General features: G+C 40.0%; 2 protein-coding genes and 1 non-coding gene across 4 annotated transcripts; 1 reads left to right on the plus strand and 2 right to left on the minus strand.

Annotated features, from left to right (window-relative positions):
* Nucleotides 1-123: 123 nt before the first annotated feature.
* On the plus strand, nt 124-6,377 carry nox1 (NADPH oxidase 1). Its single transcript, XM_026918111.3, has 13 exons — nt 124-261; nt 802-897; nt 1,435-1,545; nt 2,354-2,438; nt 3,059-3,255; nt 3,426-3,607; nt 3,693-3,816; nt 3,915-4,007; nt 4,107-4,348; nt 4,492-4,654; nt 4,965-5,111; nt 5,214-5,338; nt 5,418-6,377. The coding sequence occupies exons 1-13, from the start codon at nt 217-219 to the stop codon at nt 5,542-5,544; spliced, it is 1,737 nt and encodes a 578-aa protein (XP_026773912.1). The 5' UTR covers nt 124-216; the 3' UTR covers nt 5,545-6,377.
* A 25-nt stretch (nt 6,378-6,402) lies between these two features.
* cstf2 (cleavage stimulation factor, 3' pre-RNA, subunit 2) lies at nt 6,403-16,229 on the minus strand. Of its 2 annotated transcripts, XM_026918112.3 has the most exons (14): nt 16,070-16,229; nt 15,295-15,373; nt 15,042-15,211; nt 14,811-14,947; nt 12,732-12,851; nt 12,134-12,256; nt 11,780-11,918; nt 11,608-11,670; nt 10,523-10,582; nt 9,939-10,080; nt 8,711-8,868; nt 8,447-8,586; nt 8,307-8,345; nt 6,403-7,056 (listed from the first exon to the last, which is right to left on the minus strand). In XM_026918112.3, the coding sequence occupies exons 1-14, from the start codon at nt 16,146-16,148 to the stop codon at nt 6,934-6,936; spliced, it is 1,572 nt and encodes a 523-aa protein (XP_026773913.1). In that variant the 5' UTR covers nt 16,149-16,229; the 3' UTR covers nt 6,403-6,933. The 2 variants fall into 2 exon arrangements, with proteins under 2 accessions (XP_026773913.1, XP_026773914.1); XM_026918113.3 differs by lacking the exon at nt 10,523-10,582.
* Nucleotides 16,230-20,462: 4,233 nt separating this feature from the next.
* On the minus strand, nt 20,463-20,535 carry trnav-uac (transfer RNA valine (anticodon UAC)). Its single transcript has one exon. It is a non-coding gene; the product is annotated as a tRNA-Val (tRNA).
* Nucleotides 20,536-21,156: the final 621 nt, after the last annotated feature.

The following is a 21,156-nucleotide window of genomic DNA, read 5'->3' on the forward strand; positions in this document are numbered from 1 at the left end:
GTTAGGTAAAAGGTGTAGTGTTTGCACAGTAACCAGCCAAACTCCGTCATTACTGTAATGATCTGCTCTATTTTTTTTGCCCGGGGTTTCCGTGTGGAGCCTGAGGCGGAGTCTGCACACAGCGTCGCTTTATAACACACACACACACACACACACACACACACCTGCTGTGAGTCGAGCTGAAGATTCCTCTCTCTCTCACCACATTAAATAAACATGGCTAACTGGATCGTAAACCATGGACTGGAAACCTTTATTTTGGTAAGAGATAATATTGACTATTGTTTTGAAATAACTTGCATATGGATTCTTCCTGCGACTAAAAGGTTTTAGTTCATGTCAGTGTTCCAGCGGCTATCGGAACTGAGTGAATCATCAGAGCATCCAACATCACTGTAACTGAGAATGTGTACAATGTTTAGACAGGCTGCACTGATTTTCTACACAACTCTGCTGAAAACAATCAGTCAAACTGGTAGACCATCGTTGCCCGCAGGTAAGTGCTGGTAGAAAGCTGTTTTCTGAATTGCCATAACTAATGCTGGACAAATTATTTTAAATCCCATTATAGGTGTGTTATTTTCATTAAAGTAACTTATCTAACATCAGTAGCAGTAATTCAGAAAACAGCTTTCTACCAGCTCTTACCAGCTGGAAAAGATACAGCCACCCGTTTGAGCAGCCCAGCATGTGTTTTTGGTCAGACCAAGTTGGATTTTTTAGCAGGGAATCGTTTCTGCAGTTTGATCCATTGGAGATAACAACAGAGTGTTTTATAAAACCTTGTGATTATATTTGTAGGTGGTCTGGATGGGCATCAACATCTTCTTGTTCGTTCACTTTTATCTGTTCTATGATTTGGGGCCGCAGTTCTTCTACACCCGTGTGCTGATCGGGGTGAGAGCTCATCCACACTGCTTATCATGAGCACATCAACACTTCAACACTTTACACGTTACAATACAAGATCTCGAGTGCATTTAACATGCAATGCTTTGATACCACATTAATACACTGCCAAATAGTTTACAGCCCATGTCCTGTATTTATATTGTCCTTTGTATTTACTGCACTCCTGCACTCATCTCACACTGTTGTGTATTTGCACTTTATGTAGTCTTGCGTAGTCCTGGAGAAACAACATTTCATTCCAATGTAGACACGCTATATAGAGAATGACAAAAAAAACCCACTTGACTTAATGATTTTTTTGCAAGGTTCTTTCATATAGTTACTGATTCTAATAATAATAAATGTTTTAAGATGCACATTTTTACATCAGATACAAATTAGTAAAACAATAGGTATGTTTGGGGAAGAGGTATTGCTTGGGTAAGGTACATATTCAGCCTGTTCTGGATAGAATCTAAGTGGATCATACTTTATATATGGCATTTGTAAGACTATGTAAGAAGTATGTGTGTTGGCTTCCAGTCTGCACTGTCGTGGGCAAGAGCTCCTGCTGCTGTTCTCAACTTTAACTGCATGCTCATCCTCCTGCCTGTGTGTCGCAACCTGCTGTCTCTGATCCGTGGTTCCTTCATGGTGAGTTATTGGGAAAATTTGGCTCTGACTGATACAAAAATTATTGTCACTGATACTATAACTAAGTTAAAAAGTTTAAAGATTCCAATAACAAATAATATCTGCTAATATAATTCAGTATTGTTAAAAGCAATAGTTGCAGGTAAATTGGGCTTTACTCATATGATTAACAATTTACACCACTAAATCATTAAGTAATACAAATATATAACATAAATCAATAAATTTAATTACACTGGTAATTGCAAGGAACAATTAATATAAAGCTCACCAAATAGATTAAATAAATTTTCCTCTCCATTTATGAGGTTTGTGGTTATGGAGACTGTTGTGTAGTTTATCGTATCCACCTACCGCACTACCTGTGTCTTTTTTTGGCCTCTGCAGTTAACAGTTGTAACCCGGTGGATTCAGAATAAATAAATAAATATTTGACAGATTATTATACATGCGTATTCAAGATTATGTTGAATATTCATGTCCTTTTCAAACTGAATTTTTGCTCATAATTTTCTCACAATGCAATATCTAGAGAGATTAAAATCAGATCATTCTTTTGATATGGGTTTTGTGTCTGGGTGAGTGTGGTACAGAAACGCCCGAAATCTCTTCTGTTGACAAAAAGCTTCATGAGACTATATCAGAATGATTTCTTGTGGAAACTTTTCTTATGAAAACTGATTCTTTTGGTCAACCACTATCTTGGTTGACCCCACTGAAAAATGTGTGTGTGTAAATGTTAGTGTTTTAGAGATAGCAGGTAGTCTATGACCTGTTTCACACAATGCTTGTCTTGTTTACATTGTAGTGCTGTGGACGAACCTTACGGAAACAGCTGGACAAAAATCTTACGTTCCACAAACTGGTCGCCTACATGATTGCCTTGATGACTGGTAAAATCTATTGTTGTATCCTGAATAGATAACTAACAGGAAATGGTACTGATTACTCAGATTCCTGAAGCGATCCATTTACCTGAACAATTGTATAATCCAGACACCTCCTTTCAGGATTTTACATGTGATAAGGTTTATATAGCTCAGTTTTCAGCGTACGTGCAAATGAGTGTAAACCACATCTACACGTAGGCTGCAATGCGGAAAAGTGTTGCTAAATATTTACCAAGGGTAAATAGACTTTCGTGATTGTAGACAGTGAGATATCACAGATTGTGAAGATTTCTTAGTTAGCAAGATATTTCCAAAAATACCAACTTTAATATAAGGTACACAAACAAGTGTCTGGTATTTTTCTTTAGTTTTTTTTATTCTTTATTTTTTGTCCCAGGCCAATACAGCACAGTAATATTGAATTCAATCTGTACCACTTCATGTCCCAAGGATTTACTCTTTCCAAAGTCTTTTTTTTTAATCACTATCTACACTGTGGATATGCATGTTTTGCATGTTGACGCATGTTTTCAAAGAAAAGACATTTATGGTCAGTGCAAAATACCTTGCAAAGTACACTTACACCCCAATTTGACAAAATTCCTGTCTTTTTCATTCTCCAGCGGTTCACACCATTGCCCATTTGCTGAATGTGGAATGGTTCATCAGTAGCCGTCAGGGACGTTTTGGTCCCCTTGCCGGTAACCTCTCCATGCTTGGGGATGATGACAATCACAATCATGATCACGATCACGATCACGATGATGATGATGATGATGATGATGAGACTTTCCTCAATCCTATCCGGTCCGACTCTACGGTGAATCTGACCACTTGAAATTTAATGTTTGATTTACTGTGTACTGCCTGTCTTCTTTCAAAAATATTTTAATGTGATAAAAGTGTTTATGTGTATATATATATGCTTCTAACATCTATGTCTGTCTGCAAGTGCATGCCATTAACAGCAATACTATGTTTATATCCTAGACACCACTCCTATTTGCATTCACTACCATTGCTGGCCTTACAGGAGTTGTGATCACCCTCGCTCTCATCCTTATGATTACTTCATCGATGGAGGTGATACGGCGAAGCTACTTTGAGGTGTTCTGGTACACTCACCACCTCTTCATCATTTTCTTTGCAGGCCTGGTCTTTCACGGGGCAGGGTGAGAACTGATGGCATTACTTGAAGGAAATGTATTTGCCTGCTAGAAAACGAATTGCTTAAGTTGTATTTTGCATCTGATGCAGGCGCATTGTGCGAAGTCAGACGGATGACCCACCTCACAACACTAGCTTCTGCAAAGATTATCCAGAGAAGTGGGGTAAAATTCCTCAATGTCCCATTCCTCAGTTTGCAGGAGGGTTTCCTCAGGTAGATGAAATTGTTTACAGATACTGAAATGTACTGCTTTCTTGTAGGAATATATTATTCCTGCTGTGTAACTTCCATTTCTTAATGTCCTTTCCCAGACTTGGATGTGGGTGATTGGTCCGATGATCATTTACATATGTGAGAGGCTATTGCGCTTTATCCGCTATATTCAAACTGTAAATTACAAAAAGGTAAGCTCTCAGTAATGCTGAAGCATCTGAGGTAAAAGTAGCACTTTGCTCAGGTATAGGTATTTTATAACAGTGGCTCTGTTTCAATTGCACTTTAAGATTGTGATGCATCCATCCCAAGTCCTCGAGCTGCAGTTAGTGAAGTCTGGATTTAAAATGGATGTTGGACAGTATGTCTTTTTGAACTGTCCAGCTATCTCCCAACTCGAATGGCACCCATTTACAATGACATCAGCCCCTGAGGAGGACTTCTTCAGCTTACACATCCGCTCAGTCGGGGACTGGACTGAGAAGCTCATCAAGATGGTAGAAAATTTACCAGAGGGGAGTCAAGGACCCAAGTAAGTTTTTAATATACAACAGGAGAACAATAAAGTTTGTACTATCTACAACATAAAAGCCAATTACAAATAAATACAAAAAAGGACCTAATCATCCTATAGAGTAGTTCCATATCTCAGCAAGGCTAATTATCTGGTTTCAGATTGGGTGTGGATGGTCCATTTGGAACAGCCAGTGAAGATGTGTTTGATTACGAGGTCAGCATGCTGGTGGGTGCTGGCATTGGCGTGACCCCATTTGCTTCCATCTTGAAGTCCATTTGGTATAAATTTAAAGATTCCAACCCCAAGCTACGCACCAGAAAGGTACGAATGGACAAGACCTGCCAACAAATAGCAAATCATGCTATCAGCTAGAACGTGTGTAAAACTCCTGAAGAATCACAACCCTACAAACATTTGTGTTCTGTTTACCTGATTTCTAAAACTACAAAAGTAGCCTTATAAAAGTAGGCTTATTAAATGAATGCAGTGTGCTCCAGGACTGGAGTCTGACAATATAGATAGACCATATTCCTCTTATTTCTCATTACATACCAGAAAGAAATTTCATTACCTAAGGCATGTTTGAGCATCAGCTTGGCATAGCTCTCACTTGTGCCTCTATCCCCTACAGATTTACTTCTATTGGTTGTGCAGGGAGACACATGCCTTTGAGTGGTTTGCAGATTTGCTTCAGGTGCTTGAGAAGGAGATGGAGGAGAGAGGCATGAAGGACTTTCTTACATACAAACTCTACCTCACTGGATGGGACCATACACACGTATGTCTGTTTTATCTGCTGTGACACAGACCGGTTAGATACAGTACAAAACGTGAAGGCTGTGTTGTGATGTTACAGTTGCTACTCATTTTGTAATTCTAGGCAGCCCATGTGATGGTACATTTTGATAAAGACACTGATGTTATCACTGGTCTGAAGCAGAAGACTCACTATGGAAGACCAAACTGGGATAAAGAATTTGAACAAGTTCGACAAGAGAACCCCTCGTAAGTTTTAAACTTAAAACATGACCACATCATCTGCAGATGAAATATCCTTAATCTATTTCTTTATCTGTGCTTACAGGTCAGTGGTTGGTACATTCCTGTGTGGCCCAGCCTCCTTAGCTGAAGATTTGGAAAAGAAATGTGTGAAATATTCTAACGTTGATCCACGGAAGACTAGATTTTACTTCAACAAAGAGAACTTTTGAGCTGTTGTTGGTAGCAACCAGTTTAACCAGAAGGACAAGCTCTTCAGTATTCCATTCCCTTTCCAGCGGGAGCTGATGCAATGTCTCGATGGCTGCCTGCATGTGGAGTCCTGAAATAATTTAGAAACTAACTAAACTGATAAGTCTGCAGAAACAAAATATCTGTCCTAGTCCTGTCCAAGTTCTGCACAGCAAAAGCATAGACTCAGCAATGCCTGAGCTATCTGTAATAGTTATGGCATTAGCCTGCTGATCGATATAGTAAAAAATTCAGGATCTCCCCCAGACCCCTGCTCAACAATCACACTGAGCCTGTGTGTATTATTCTGCATATCAAATGATCTCCTTTATCCTACTTTGACAGACATCTTCTTGAAGTGACATATTTTTGTAGGCAAGTTACATAATTATATTACAATATAATTATTTTTTTTTTAATGAAGGCATGTATGCAACTAGATATCTTTAAGACCTTTCTTTGCAGGAGTTATGGTATTTTCTTTAATCTGGGTGTGGCTTTCTTGCCTTGGTACTGACAAGTCATCTGGTATGAAGGAAGTAATTGTGGTGTTCTGGGTTCAACACTATAGTTACAAAAAAAAATAAATAAAGGAACTCATTAAACATATCCACATGACTCTCGATTTTGCAATGTTAGAGTGTGTATTTGGCATTGTGGTTTTTTTTTTTTTTCCACAGAAAACTTTGCCACTGGAGACATGGGGAAAGATAAACTTTCTTAGAAAGTGTTATTTCATTACAGCCACATCAGATTAGTCACACTAGATCAATCACTTCCTTATTCGTGTTGGTTTCACCCGCACTGGCATGAAGTGTTCGTTGTATTTGCACAAGCCATGACATGTTTTTCTCCTTTTTTATTGAAAAAAAAAAATTCACACAGCAAATGTAGCTTTGGCAATATTGAAATTAACAAATTCTGGCTATGTACTTTTCTGTGTTCCAGTGGGATTAGATTCAGGTTTTTTTTTTTTTTTGCATTTCGAATCAGGAGTTGCCCCTGTTACTATACACTTACAGTCCAAAAAGCCCCTGCAACATGTAATGAACAAAAAACATGTCTTAGTCCATCAATGAACAACTGACAAGATAAACATGGGTATAGTCTGCATGTTGTATGCTTATCTTTGTCCTAAAAACAAGAGAAAGAAACTTGTTTCAAGGTTTAGAAATTTCTAGCAGTGGAAACATCCTGAAACCACAAAAAAAGGCATGTTAAGCAACTGCTTAGGACAAAAACTGTTAAGTCATGTTGTACGCTCACAGAAACAGAAATTAGTCCATCTTGTCTCATTAACAGACTTGTTATGGACAAGGAAAACAGACAAAGGGGGGGAAAAAAAAAAAAAGGATTCTTTTCTGGAATCCTCAAGGGGCACCAGCAGTTTTCTGAATTTGCTCTTTCAGGATGAGTATACTCTGCCTCTGCTCAGGGGGAAGCATGGCAATCTGTTCTGGAGTCAGCTGGAGCACCTGCATAATTAGAGCAGCCTGGAAAAACACATGATAGAGTTGCCATCAGTTACACTAACAAGAAGAAAGAAAACAGTATACTGTAGTAGCACTGTCATCATAGCCAGCAATTGGTTGCATTGGGGGCTACTCAACATAAAACAGGCAAGTTGTCTAGTGTATGTGCATTTCTAAGTTAGCGCTGTGCCCTAGTGAAATGGGGGGTTCAAATATCCTGGCTATACTAAAGCTTTTGGATACACAATAAGGCCAAAATTATGTGGACACCTGACCACACCCATATGTTCCCATTCCACAACCATGGGGCTGTTTTGGAATGGGCATAGAGCTGGTCCCTGCTTTGCTATTAAAACACCCTCCACTCTTCTGGGAAGCTTTCCACTAGATTTTGGAAGGTACCTGTGGGGATTTGCTCATTTAACCACAAGAGCATTAGTGAGGTTAAGGAGTGATATCGGGCAAGGAGGCCTGGTGTGCAGTCGCCGTTCCAATTCACCTCAAAGGTGTTCAGTGGGGTTGAGGTCAGGGATCTGTGCAGCCCACTTGAGTTCTTCCACTCCAACCTTGGAAAACCTTGTAAAGCTCGCTTTGTGCACAGGGGCACTGTCATGATGGTTCGGGTCCAGTGAAAGGAAATCTTAATGCTACAGCATACAAACACATTCTACACAATTGTGTGCTTCGAACTTTGTGGCAACAGTTTGCGGAAGACACGCATGTGGGTGTAATGTTCAGTATGTGTGTCCACATACTTTTGGCCATATAGTGGATTTTTGTTCATCTTTCTTAAATGTAAAGCTGCAGGACGTAAGATTTTGTAATTTCGCTTTCTGTGGTTCAAAAATTTTACTGTGAGTGACTTGCAACAGTTGCACTCCAAGTCTATTTGCTGAGCTAATTAATCACACAGTTGCAAAAGCCAAGTGTCATTCAGAACAAAATTCAGAGCTACATTCCAAACCACATAAAGAAGTATGCCTCAATAGCAAAGGATTCCAATGGTGTACTGATAAACTATTTAGTATGGTATTATGCAGTTTGGGACATAGTCCAAGTATGATTGAGGATCTAGTAAATGCTTTAAAATCTAAAACCTCTAGATAGCTAAAATACATCACCGCAAACCATCATACTAATTTTTTCCTCTCTGACTCAATTATGCTTAACATGTTAACACACTTTGTTGAGTACTAGATAACCAAGAGTAATCTCAAACCTATATTCAAATAAACATTTGTTTAATGAACATTTGAATGTGCCACACTTGCCTTTTCATGATCTTGAGAAGACACCTCAGCTGCAGGACCCTGTTGAAAAGAGTACATATTTTTATCAACAATGACAGTTCTTACAAAACGAAAATACTGAATCCATCAGTAAAACATAGTATGAAAGATTTAAGGCATACAGGTCGGGCAGATGGGGGAGCATTTGATGGCATTGCGTGAGAAGGAGCACCCTGCATTCCACCCGCTACAGGGACCCTCTGGCCTGCCACAGGACCCCGAGTTTCTACAGCTCGAGGATCGCGGCCTGGAGGAATTGGGGCTTTAAAAAAAAATAAAAAATTACAAATGAAAATATTAAACATATATATACACACAATTGCTTGTTTCTTTGGTCAACACAAAGCTTGATAACACCACACGGTAGCCATCATGTTATTATGTACCTCTAGAGTCCATGGGTGGACCACGCTGATCCATCATAGGGCCTCTGGGCTCTCCCAACATGGGTGCTCCTCTCATGTCATGGGGTCCACGCATGTCTGGAGGAGCCATATGCATGGGTGGCCCCTGGTGCGGTGGAGGGCCTCCCATATAACCACGGCTACACACGCACACACACACACACACACACACACACACACACACACACACACACACACACACACACACATGGATATGAGCAATATTATTAGTTGATAAAAAAAAACAGCTGATATAAAGGACATACAAACTTGGTCTGAAAACAGATAATGCACAAAATGAGATAAAGAGTGTAATACTATTCTGAACAGCAACCAAACATACTGTCAAGTACTGGGGGAGCTAATAACTTACAGAAAGTAATGTGTGTGAGAACAAGTCTTTTTGTACAACTGACAATTTACTTTAAATGTGCTCATTTGGGGGTTCTACATTCTATGATTTCATGTTATTCACTTGTTTTAAAGTTTATAATTGAATCATTTTATATTCACAAGTGTGAATCTCAACAACACCTCAGTCATCTGTAGCTTGAAGACCTAGGAATTACTCTCTCTCTCCTGTCAGTCAGAGTGACACTATCCCATTATGGGTGTCTGAGAGCTCATGTATGCGGAAGAGGGCTGTTAGCATTTTCCTCGAAGTGCTTTCAGCTGCCCTGTGATGTAGCATGAGCAGCAGTTTGAAAAAATGCAGTGGCTGGCTTCATGTGTCTTGAAGGAAGGCATGTGCTAGCCCTCACCTTCCCTAATATGGTAGTTGTTGCATGATATGAGACAGCAAGCTAGTGGATGGAAATTGGCAAATGACTAAACTGGCAGAAAATGTGAAAAACTAAATCTCAGAAAGGCCCCATCAAAATTTTTGACCCTATAAATTTATATTCTGTGATATCAGAGATTTTTCCTTCTTACAATCAGGCCCTATTAATGACAACAAAATGCAGATAGTAGTCCCAATCAATCATGATTTTTACAGACACGCTGAGATGCCATGCTTGTCTATCCAAAACCATTAATATATAGTGAAAATGACTTATCTGACAGATTTACAAGGATATTTGCTTGTGTTGTAGGTTCAGGAAGGTTCTTGGTTATCAGACCAGTCACCTTGATTTACTAATACTAGATCGAGTTTAATGTCCAACTGTGTGCATTAAATACTGCAATCCAGAGGAGATGCTATACTCACGGCTCCACTACTTCTCCTCCCACGTTTACTAGCGATCCACCTCGCGGATCATTAGGACCATCACCCAGCAGGCCTCTTGGTGGAATCCCTTGAGGTCCTGGAGGGGCTCCTCGCATAGGAGCCCGTGGGTCGACCATTGGCACTATGAAAATGTCCACACCATTCAAATTAGAGTGCTAGTCTTCAGCATGTAATAACTTAGAAACGGGTGATCAAAAAAAAAAAAAGAAAAAAAAGAAAGAAAAACAACATACTGCACAACAAACATTACATCGTCATGAGAGAGGAGGTATGGATGTGTTGCATTTCAGTTTGAAAATGCAAAGAAAGACTTCAACGAAAAATGATGCATTTGTCAAGCACATTCTTTAGTGATGGCGCTTATTAGACAAAGGTATCAAGGAATTCTGAATGCAACCTGAAGCTTGTGTTAGAACCTCCTCTTTGAGGTAATGCAAAGTAACAGCACTGAAAAATAAAATATTTTAAAGCAAGTGAACTTCTCATAGTTTCTAAATGAGGCTATGAGCAGCATATAACCCAGTTCTCTCATCTCTGAGAACAATGAGGTAAGCTGGTGATACCTTGCGGCCGCTCGATAGTAGCCGGCCCAGATGATCCTACAGGAGAGTCCTGAAGGCTTCCTGGGTCAGCATTAGGTAAAGGAAACAGGAAAGGAAACTGAGAAAGTATACAGCACCCCCTGCAGATACTACTCAGGAACAATTCTAAAACACATCAGTCAAGTGGAACTGATGTTGCTCTTAAATTGCGGCTCTTTCGTGCATGATTATCTGATATTCTTTTAAGAAATTTATTGTAGTATAAATCTTCAGCAACTACGAGATTTAAGAGTTAAAACACTAAAGATGTATTGTAGAATCATGTGAGGATTAATATTCAGATCTAATATCTAGTATCATACAACAAACACACTAGGATGATTGTAATATCGGAAGCACTGCACAAATACTTCCTTGAAAGAATATTTTTAAAATAACATGATCATTTTGCAAGTTAATATTTTATTTAGAGAAGATGCAGACCACAAAGAAAAAATTTTTAATGGTCTTAAATTTGATATTTTCGTGTGAAAAACACATTGTCCATGACTTTTTACTTATTTAATCGCTTCACTACTGGTTATCACGAATACTGGCTGATAGTCTGTTTGAATATATATTGATTTAATACTACAATGCTAAGAACAAAAAAAGGACACAGAAAAACATACGTCTGAATTTTTTTTTTTTTAATCTATTGCCATGCTAGCATTCACTGTTAATAGCTATCTAGGCAGCTAACATTAACATTACACTTTTTTATACTTATACTCTGAAACACAGTACTAGCACATACCTCATGATAAGCTTGCTAGTGACAAATTTATTTTAAAACTGAAGACGTGTAGACTGGTTTTACTGAGATTGTACCTTGTTACTCCACATTAGAAGATGTAATTTGTTAGTATGTTAAATTATTTTAAAAGCTTTTCAGTACATTGTAATGTGCTGATTTGGTAGCTTTGTATAACTGCATGTGTAAATATGAAACATTCAATAATGTTACTCTTTTCAAATCTCATTATGAAACATAATTGTTGTGAGAATTATGCTGGGACATGTCATTTAAAACAAAACAACAAAAAAAGAAGCTTAAGAGCACCCACCTGCGCCCCTGTCCATAGGAACAGGGCCTCCTTGGGGGATCCCCATCTGAGGCTGCATTCCACCTACAGTAAAGTGGCCAGAAGACAGCTTTGTCACAAAACATGCACAATTTTACACTTACACACACACACACACACACACACACACACACACACACACGGCCAAGTTTACCTCCTGGCCCCAGAGGCCCTGGTCCTGGCATAGGGCCTTGTCCTGGCATTGGCCCCTGTCCTGCCATTGGCCCTGGCACTCCACCTCCCATCTGAGAAGGTGGCATCATTTGTGGAGCACCATTCACATGCATTCCCGGCTGAGACATGAGATTAAAGACACATTAGTGTTTAGGTTTCTGTAAAGTATACATCATAGTCTACCACAATAACATACACTGTATAAAATGTTATTTGTCACTGTACTTTAACAAATAAAAAAATATGACTAAACAGAACATTCAGAAGCTGTTTAAAATGGTCAGCTGACACTGACAGGATAATGTTAACATGCGAGAATGAGAGAAGTGTTCACCATGGCCTGGGGCTGTGACACTGGAGCACTGGGCTGAGCATGAGGCTGGCTAGACACTGGCAAGGGCCCTGACTGGCTGTTTGGGTTTATGGGCTGCACAGAAGCTTGCCGATGAAGCATTTTCTGGAAGAGACAAAAGAAAGAAAGAAAAAAAAAGCCTGTAAGCTTTGACTAATATGGAAATATGTTATGGTTATCAGTATGAAAGGTTCATATGGCAAAAAATAAATAAATCACAATATGTGAGATTTTCATACTACACAATATGTATCAGTAGTTTTCCCGAAGGTTTTAAGGATTGCTGATAAGTTGGACCTTTACATTCCAACACAATAACAGTTTACATCTTAAATCTAACATTTTAAGAACCTGTTTTTGAACAGGCAATTAAACAAATGAAAAAATTAAACATGTAGTTTATATAGTATATGATTACATAATATATAGGAATGTAATATAATAACAAATTATATTATATGCATTATATTTATATAACGCATGTAAAAATTTCTCTACATCCATGAAGCATTATGTCAGACAGACCCCAAAGCACATCTTATTACATAACAGAACTCATCTATGCTTCTAAAAGTCTCACCAAGGCAATCTCAGGGTCTACGATCCTCATGACGACCTGTGCCTGCAGCAGTGCGTATGCTAGCTGTGGATTCTGCAGGAGCATGTTTCTGGCCTCCTGCGGACTGTTCTGAACACACAGCTGGAGAACAAAGAGATGCAGAGTGACAATCCTAACAACGTTTTCCACACATAGATGACACTTAGGTGGTGCACCCAGGTTTACTGGCAACCCCCCAACCCCAAAGGGGAGAAGAAGAAGGAGGAGGAGGAGGGAAGAAGAAGGGTAAAAATAAAAAAATAAAAAAATTTAAAAAAAATAGTACTTTTTACTCTTGCATAAGAACTATCGTTTCATACTATAATATACATATACACTGCCCGGCCAAAAAAAAAAAGTCACAATTTGGATTTAAATCAGCAAATACTTAAGAGCTGTTGATCGGATAATTACTATAGTGATTAATGTGTTTCAGCTGATGATAATTCTTTTAACCCTAACTGATGCAGTTAGTAGCTTCTCATTTCTTTAACAACCTTGTTGGAAGACGTATCCCATGGTCATGGAAAAGATGTTACTGTGTTTCAGAAGGGTCAAATTAGTGGCCTGCATCAAGCAAAGAAAACAACTAAGGAGATTGCTGAAATAACTGGAATTGGGTTAAGAACAGTCCGATGCATTATTAACACCTGGAAGGATAGTGGTGAACCACCAACTTCATGGAAAAAAGTTGGTTGGAAAAAGATCCTGACAGACCATGATCAGAGATCACTTAAATGCTTGGTGAAGTCAAATCGTAAAAAAATAGACAGTAGAACTCACGGTTAAGTTTAATAGTGAAATTAAGAGCATTTCCACACTCACAATGTGAGGAGAACTCACAGGATTGGTATTAAACAGTGGGTGGTCATAAAAAAATCCACTTGTTAGTGAGACTAATCAGGAGAAAAGGATTCAATTTGCTAGGGAGCATAAAGATTGGACTCTGGAGCAATGGAAAAAGGTCATGTGGTTTGATAGGTCCAGATTTACCCTATTCCTTAGTGATGGGTGTGTGTCAGGGTAAGAAGGGAAGCACATGAAGCGATGCATCTATCATGCATAGTGGCCACTGTACAAGCCTCTGGAGGCAGTGTTATGATCTGGGGTTGCTTCAGTTGGACAGGTCTAGGCTCAGCAACGTTATGGGGCAATAAAATGAAGTCAGCTGAGCATGTGAATGTACTGAATGACCAGGTTATCACATCAATGGATTTTTTCTTCCCTGATGCCATGGGCATAAAATGAGGGCTCAGATTGTGAAAGAATAGTTCAGGAAGCATGAGGAATCATTTTCACACGTGAATTGGCCACCACAGAGTCCTGACCTTAACCCCATTTGGGATGTGCTGTCTTTGGGATGTGCTGGAAAAGACACTGGAGTTGTTCGACTCTCCCATCGTCAGTACAAGATCTTGGCAAAAAATTCATGCAACTCTGAATGGAAATAAATGTTGTGACATTGTATGAAGTTTTTGAAAGAGTGGCATAGTGAATGTGCACCATAATCAAAGCTAAAGGTGGTTCAATGATATATTAATGTGTGCGACTTTTTTTTTTTTGGCCGGGCAGTGTACTTAGAATCTCACAAACTATTGATAGTATATTCATAGTTGGGAGGTCTGTATTATTTAAATACCAACATCAATGAGGTGTCAAAATTGCTAACAAGTAAATCCTAAGCGAGAGACAAACAAACAACACTTTACCACAAGAACCTTAGTTCATGTTGGTGGACCATATGGCTCCATTGCTAACAGCATCAACGACAAATGTGTGTTGGTTGAACTGCTGCATTTCTCTCTCATAGAGGGAAAGTATGCATGGGACACTGAGAGTTTGTGGCTGCCCACATTCCCAAACACAGCTAGGTACAGATATTCAACTGCACCCCTTATCAGATGACCTTTTATACACATACAGTCACACATTTTCTGGGGCTCAATGAATGAAGGTGAAGTTAAGCCACAACTAGATATTTTATTAGCTGGTGAAAATCGAAAAAAAAGTCAAGACATCTTTTAAATGTCCAGACTTGTACTCATTTGCTCTTGTACTCACTTTCATCTGTTTCATAAGCTCAAACATCTGCTCTGGTGGCAGGCTAGCCACAGCTCTGCTAATGGACTCTGGAGCCTCCTCAGCTGGGCAGCTGTCTCCGTACGGTGACTCAATGATGGGAGCTCCAGTGCCCAAACCTCAGGGAACAAGCAGGCACAGAGTATACTCTGTATAAGTCATTTTAAATCAGATCACTGTGGGAACACAAATGACTCCAGTAAGCATACTCACTCTTGAGCTCTTCTTTGTTTTTCTCACTGGCGGCGTTGTCCACACGCAGAGCTCGGCCACTGAACTCTCGACCGTTGAGGTTGCGCATGGCGCTGAGTGCCGTCTCCTGGTCCTGGTACTCACAGAAGCCATAACCTTTCGGTTTTCCTGTTTCTCTGTCGTATACCAACCTACAACACCAGTCTTTTTAGTCATCTGAATGTGACTTCAAGTAAGCACACAATCCATCGTGCAGTTGGTCTGATGGTCATACCTGAAACTGACGACAAGACCGACTTCTGAGAAGATGTCTTTCAGCTGCTCTTCTGTTGCTTCATATGGGATATTCCCCACTAGGACACAAAACCGGGTGATCAATGTTTGTGATTAAACACATGGCTTCATCATATAGCTAGATAGCTATAACTATTCATACACTAGATAATTCTCTCTCTTTCTCTCTCTCACACACACATATACATACATATATACATATACACACATATACATACATATATATACATATATTTGAGACTAGAGCAGCCAGAAATGACCTGGTGTATGAATAGTTTTACATACACTAGATAACTCTCTCTCTCTCTCTCTCTCTCTCTCTCTCTCTCACACATACACACACACACACACACACACACACACATTTTATACGCCTTTGGCTTCTATAACAAATGCCTTTATTACTTTTGTTCAGCGGCTAGTCTGACGTGTGGACACTGAAGTAAAATATTAGTGTTTAGAAGCTAAAGAAGGCGAATGAAGCTTGCCAGCTAGCTATGCTACACAACAACCTGTAACAGCCTGTAAATATATAAACAGCCAGTTTATTAGCCAGTAAGAATCACTATTCTCTAACTGTCTTGCTTGAAGAGCAACATGTACGCCAGGGAGACGCTGCTGCATGAAGGAACCACTTAGCTAATCAGCTTACACATTTAGAAGCCATGTTGGCTTAGCTTAGCTAGCTGGCAGACGCGCATCAACAAAACGGTATACAAGTGGTAGATAAATCTCCCTTTTTTCTTTTCTTTTACCGAAGACAGATCTTAAGGAGCGGTCTACTGCAGGGTCTCTTCCCGCAACTGCAGCCACGGCTGTTGCTACGTTCGCCATTATTCCCACTTGAGAGGTTTATTCATTTGAAAACAGCGTGAGTGAAGCACGGAGTCAAACACTAGAGAAAATTCAAAATGGCTGCCAAGCCGATTGTCCTCCAAATTAAAAGTCTCAGAACGGGCTGCAAAATGTGCACGTGCTGCCACCTATCGCCTAACAGTGTAATGAGCCACAGTGTCAATTCTGTTAATAAAGTAATGAACGAATTAATGCTCTTTACAAATGACCCTTTAACACACTCCCGATTCTTAAATTAGCAGTATCTGTACAATACTGCATTTCCTATAGTCGGCCTTTAAACCAACTATGTTGCAGTGAGCCTATCAAAAACTTCCCTTTAACTCGGGCCACACATATACACACACACACACACACTGCAGTGTGATGCCTGTCAGAGGATGTGAAATCTGGATTCATTGTTCTGAAGCTATCTGAAAGGAAGAGGGAAATGTGTTGATTCTGCTTTGAACAGCACTAGGATTCAGGGGGAAAGTACACTAGTACATATTCTGTGCCCTATTTTTATTTTTATTTTTATTTTATTTAAACTATATAAAATGATTTCAATCTATGTGTCTGTCAACATGCCATGCATTCCACACTTTGAGATGGAAAGCATCTTATCAGTGCAGAAGTCACACAAGTCCAGGACTTCATTATATTCTGACTTGAGAAGAAACTAGAATGTTGCATCATTCATTCTGTGATTAAAAAAAAATCACACATAAATAAAGTCTCATAAAAGTTACTACATTATGCTAAGTGAAAATGTTTTATTTTGGTTTTATTTTACAAAACTCTGAAAGATGATCCAGCAATCCTACCCTCCTAACTTCTCCATTTACAGGTGCTATGGACTGTTCCAATTTAGTGATCTGAAAACATACATACAGCCAACTGCAGCTCAACATGGCTCCCGTTTCCAAAAGCAAATATTTAATCTGCTTATTAAATATGCACGTGTCAATAAAAATGAGCAGCTTCAGAACCCTGGACAGCTCCGATATTTAAAAAAAAAAAAACTATTTAAATCCATCAGTGGAATTTTAAACTTGAGCACATGAAAACCAGACATATCGCATTCCTGTACAGCTGGCACAATGGTCCACCAGGTGTAATCACATGGTAATCGGGCACATGGTAATCTGGTCCACCAGGTTTAATCACATGGTAATCTGGCACTTGGTAATCTGGTCCACCAGGTGTAATCACATGGTAATCTGGTCCACCAGGTGTAATCACATGGTAAACTGTCACATGGTAATCTGGCACATGGTAATCTGGTCCACCAAGTGTAATCACATGGTAATCTGGCACTTGGTAATCTGATCCACCAGGTGTAATCACATGGTAATCTGGCCCATGGCAATCTGGCACATGATAATCTGGTCCACCAGGTATAATCACATGGTAATCTGGCACTTGGTAATCTGGTCCACCAGGTGTAATCACATGGTAAACTGGCACATGGTAATCTGGCACATGGTAATCTGGTCCACCAGGTGTAATCACATGGTAAACTGGCAAATGGTAAACTGGCACATGGTAATCTGGTCCACCAGGTGTAATCACACGGTAATCTGGCACATGGTAATCTGTCAAATGATAATCTGGTCCACCAGGTGTGATCACATGGTAATCTGTCAAATGATAATCTGGTCCACCAGGTGTGATCACATGGTAATCTCGCCCATGGTAATCTGGCACATGATAATCTGGTCCACCAGGTGTAATCACATGGTAATCTGTCAAATGATAATCTGGTCCACCAGGTGTGATCACATGGTAATCTGCCACATGGTAATCTGGTCCACCAGGTGTAATCACACGGTAATCTGGCACATGGTAATCTGTCAAATGATAATCTGGTCCACCAGGTGTGATCACATGGTAATCTGTCAAATGATAATCTGGTCCACCAGGTGTGATCACATGGTAATCTCGCCCATGGTAATCTGGCACATGATAATCTGGTCCACCAGGTGTAATCACATGGTAATCTGTCAAATGATAATCTGGTCCACCAGGTGTGATCACATGGTAATCTGCCACATGGTAATCTGGTCCACCAGGTGTAATCACATGGTAATCTGGCACATGGTAATCTGGCACATGATAATCTGGTCCACCAGGTGTAATCACATGGTAATCTGTCAAATGATAATCTGGTCCACCAGGTGTAATCACATGGTAATCTCACCCATGGTAATCTGGCACATGATAATCTGGTCCACCAGGTGTAATCACATGGTAATCTGTCAAATGATAATCTGGTCCACCAGGTGTGATCACATGGTAATCTGCCACATGGTAATCTGGTCCACCAGGTATAATCACAAGGTAATCTGGCACATGATAATCTGGTCCACCAGGTGTAATCACAAGGTAATCTGGCACATGATAATCTGGTCCACCAGGTGTAATCACATGGTAAACTGTCACATGGTAATCTGGCACATGATAATCTGGTCCACCATGTGTAATCACATGGTAATCTGCCACATGATAATCGGGTCCAGCAGATGTAAATAAAAATGCCTTTGACCCTCATCATTAAGATAAATGGCTACTTGTATAAATAGATTTATCAGATTTCTATTGTTTGGATTTGTACATCCTGTTGCCTACAGCATGTCAGGTCAGGAAATAACTGTTCAAGACAAGTCACGGGCATAAAGGTGTCAAGCGAAAATATATCAGATATTGGAACATCGTTTGCATAGTTACTGCGAATGTGCAGATATAAATGCAATATCCATCCATTCTCTGTACCGCTTATCCTACACAGGGTTGCGGGGAGCCTACACAGGGGACTCGGGGCACAAGGAGAGGGACACCCTGGACAGGGTGCCAACCCATCACAGGGTACAATCACACACACACACACACTCCAGACAATTTAGAGATGCCAATCAGCCTACAATGCAAGTCTTTAGACTGGGGGAGGAAACTGGAGTACCCGGAGGAAACCCCCAAAGCACTGAGAGAGCATGCAAGCTCTGCGCACACAGGGCAGAAGTGGGAATCAAACCCCCAACCCTGCAAGGCAAACGTGCTAACCACTAACCACGTTTATCCAGGATCATTACATTCTATTTAACAATTACTATAGGTTACAATTCCCTATAGCAATCTTTGTCTGTTTCACAGAGCTGTATTCCAACTGAAAATACACCATGTTTAAAACTCTCTTCACTATCACCATACATCACTTTCAGCATACTCATGGCATTACTTTCACAGAGAAGGTTACATACCATGCTGCCTTCAACTGTGACCAATTTATGAAAACTTATAATGTCCTTAAACTGATTAGTGAATGGGAGCATGCAAACTCTGAATAAATATTTAGGAATACATAGGAACGTGTATAGGATTTTTGTGAATATACTGTAAGTCCCCTATATTTGTTTTTATCTTAGACTAACTTTAACTAACTACAGGTTAGAACAGATTAATTCAAGTTCAGCTAGTAGCTTTAAATATACTAATATACACATATTATTCCTAATCAGTATCCTAAACTGAATCACTGGGCTACACCTGTCGGGTCTTGCAACAGGCTGCATCTTATGAGTTGCACACAGATGAATATAAAAAAAAAACTGATATTATTACTCAGGTCAGTTAAGGATCCGACACGAAGGGAACAGTAGAGGTCGCTAAGACTTCAGACTTAACCGACCTTATTTACACCAGCGATCGAATCCCAGTTAAACTGGAATTTAAGATTATGTGTTCACTGCTGCTCATAGCACATTATACCAAGATTAGTCCTAAACTATTATGTCTGCTTTATTTAATCGGATCCGTACATAGTAGGATTTATCAGGCGCGCGCGCGTGCGGGCCCGGGTTGTGTGTGTGTGTGTGTGTGTGTGTGTGTCCGGTTTTCCGCTGTAAAACGCAGGGGATGGGGGAGGAACAGCATGCATGGACCGGGATTAAAGAGTAGGTCTATGTAAAAGGGGGTGTAGCCTGCTTAAAATGTATATAACAATTCCGTATTTTATATGTTGCTCCTTAATGAACGCCACATTCCTGGTGTTTATTCAGCAATGATGGCATCTTAGTGTCACCCGAAAGCTCTTATTTTCACGTGACCCGAGATTGGTTTTGTATTACTATCAGATGGTGCGTGTTTGGTTGCAAGATGCCGATTTTCGCCAGTGGCACCTAAACTACAGATCTGAGGTATCGCTGCTTGCTGTGGAGGATATTTTTTTTTTTTTTTTTTTTTGCCAGAACGTGTCGGTGATCGTGTGGGAAGCCGGACATTATTTCTGAGAGCGCATTAATTAGAGAAAACGTCTGGTTCCACTGGGGCTCGAACCCAGGACCTTCTGCGTGTAAAGCAGACGTGATAACCACTACACTATGGAACCGCTTGGGAAACATGCGGACAAAGACTCCGATATAGACTAAGCTCTGCCATTACTACTGTTTTAATAGGTTAACGATATAATATATACTGTGCCGCGGAGTATGTACGTATTTGAATATTTATTCCACTATGATTTATCTTCATTTACTTCACTCTAACTGTAAATGTTGTCGAAATGGACCCTACATGACCAGATATGTTTCCATCGAGAGCGCCGTTGCAGTTCCACGTGACTGTCAACTTCAGTGAAGCACGCATTAGTCCTCAGTACACAAGCGCAACGCCAAAGCGCTACAGAACTGGCAAGAGATCGTAAACTGATATCGATATCGTGAATTGATAACCGATCGCACTTGGTATCATGCTCTTACAGGTGTTTCACTGAGGCCTGTGTCTAGGGAGTGTATATAAGTTTGCTTCCGCTTGTCTCTGTCATCCACTTTCTCGCCATCTCTCTAATCATGGGTAAAATTCTTCACTTGACTCTTGCAACAAGGGGAGAAGACACTCTGAGAACAAAGGATCAAGTGTGTAAAAAGGAATAAGCGTTCATTAATAGGATCAGGACTAGTATTTAAAGTATTTAAAGCAACAAGTAGGAATGTGAGGAAAACATGGAGGA

Source organism: Pangasianodon hypophthalmus, chromosome 7, assembly GCF_027358585.1.
Source record: "Pangasianodon hypophthalmus isolate fPanHyp1 chromosome 7, fPanHyp1.pri, whole genome shotgun sequence".
Lineage (NCBI taxonomy): Eukaryota > Metazoa > Chordata > Actinopteri > Siluriformes > Pangasiidae > Pangasianodon > Pangasianodon hypophthalmus.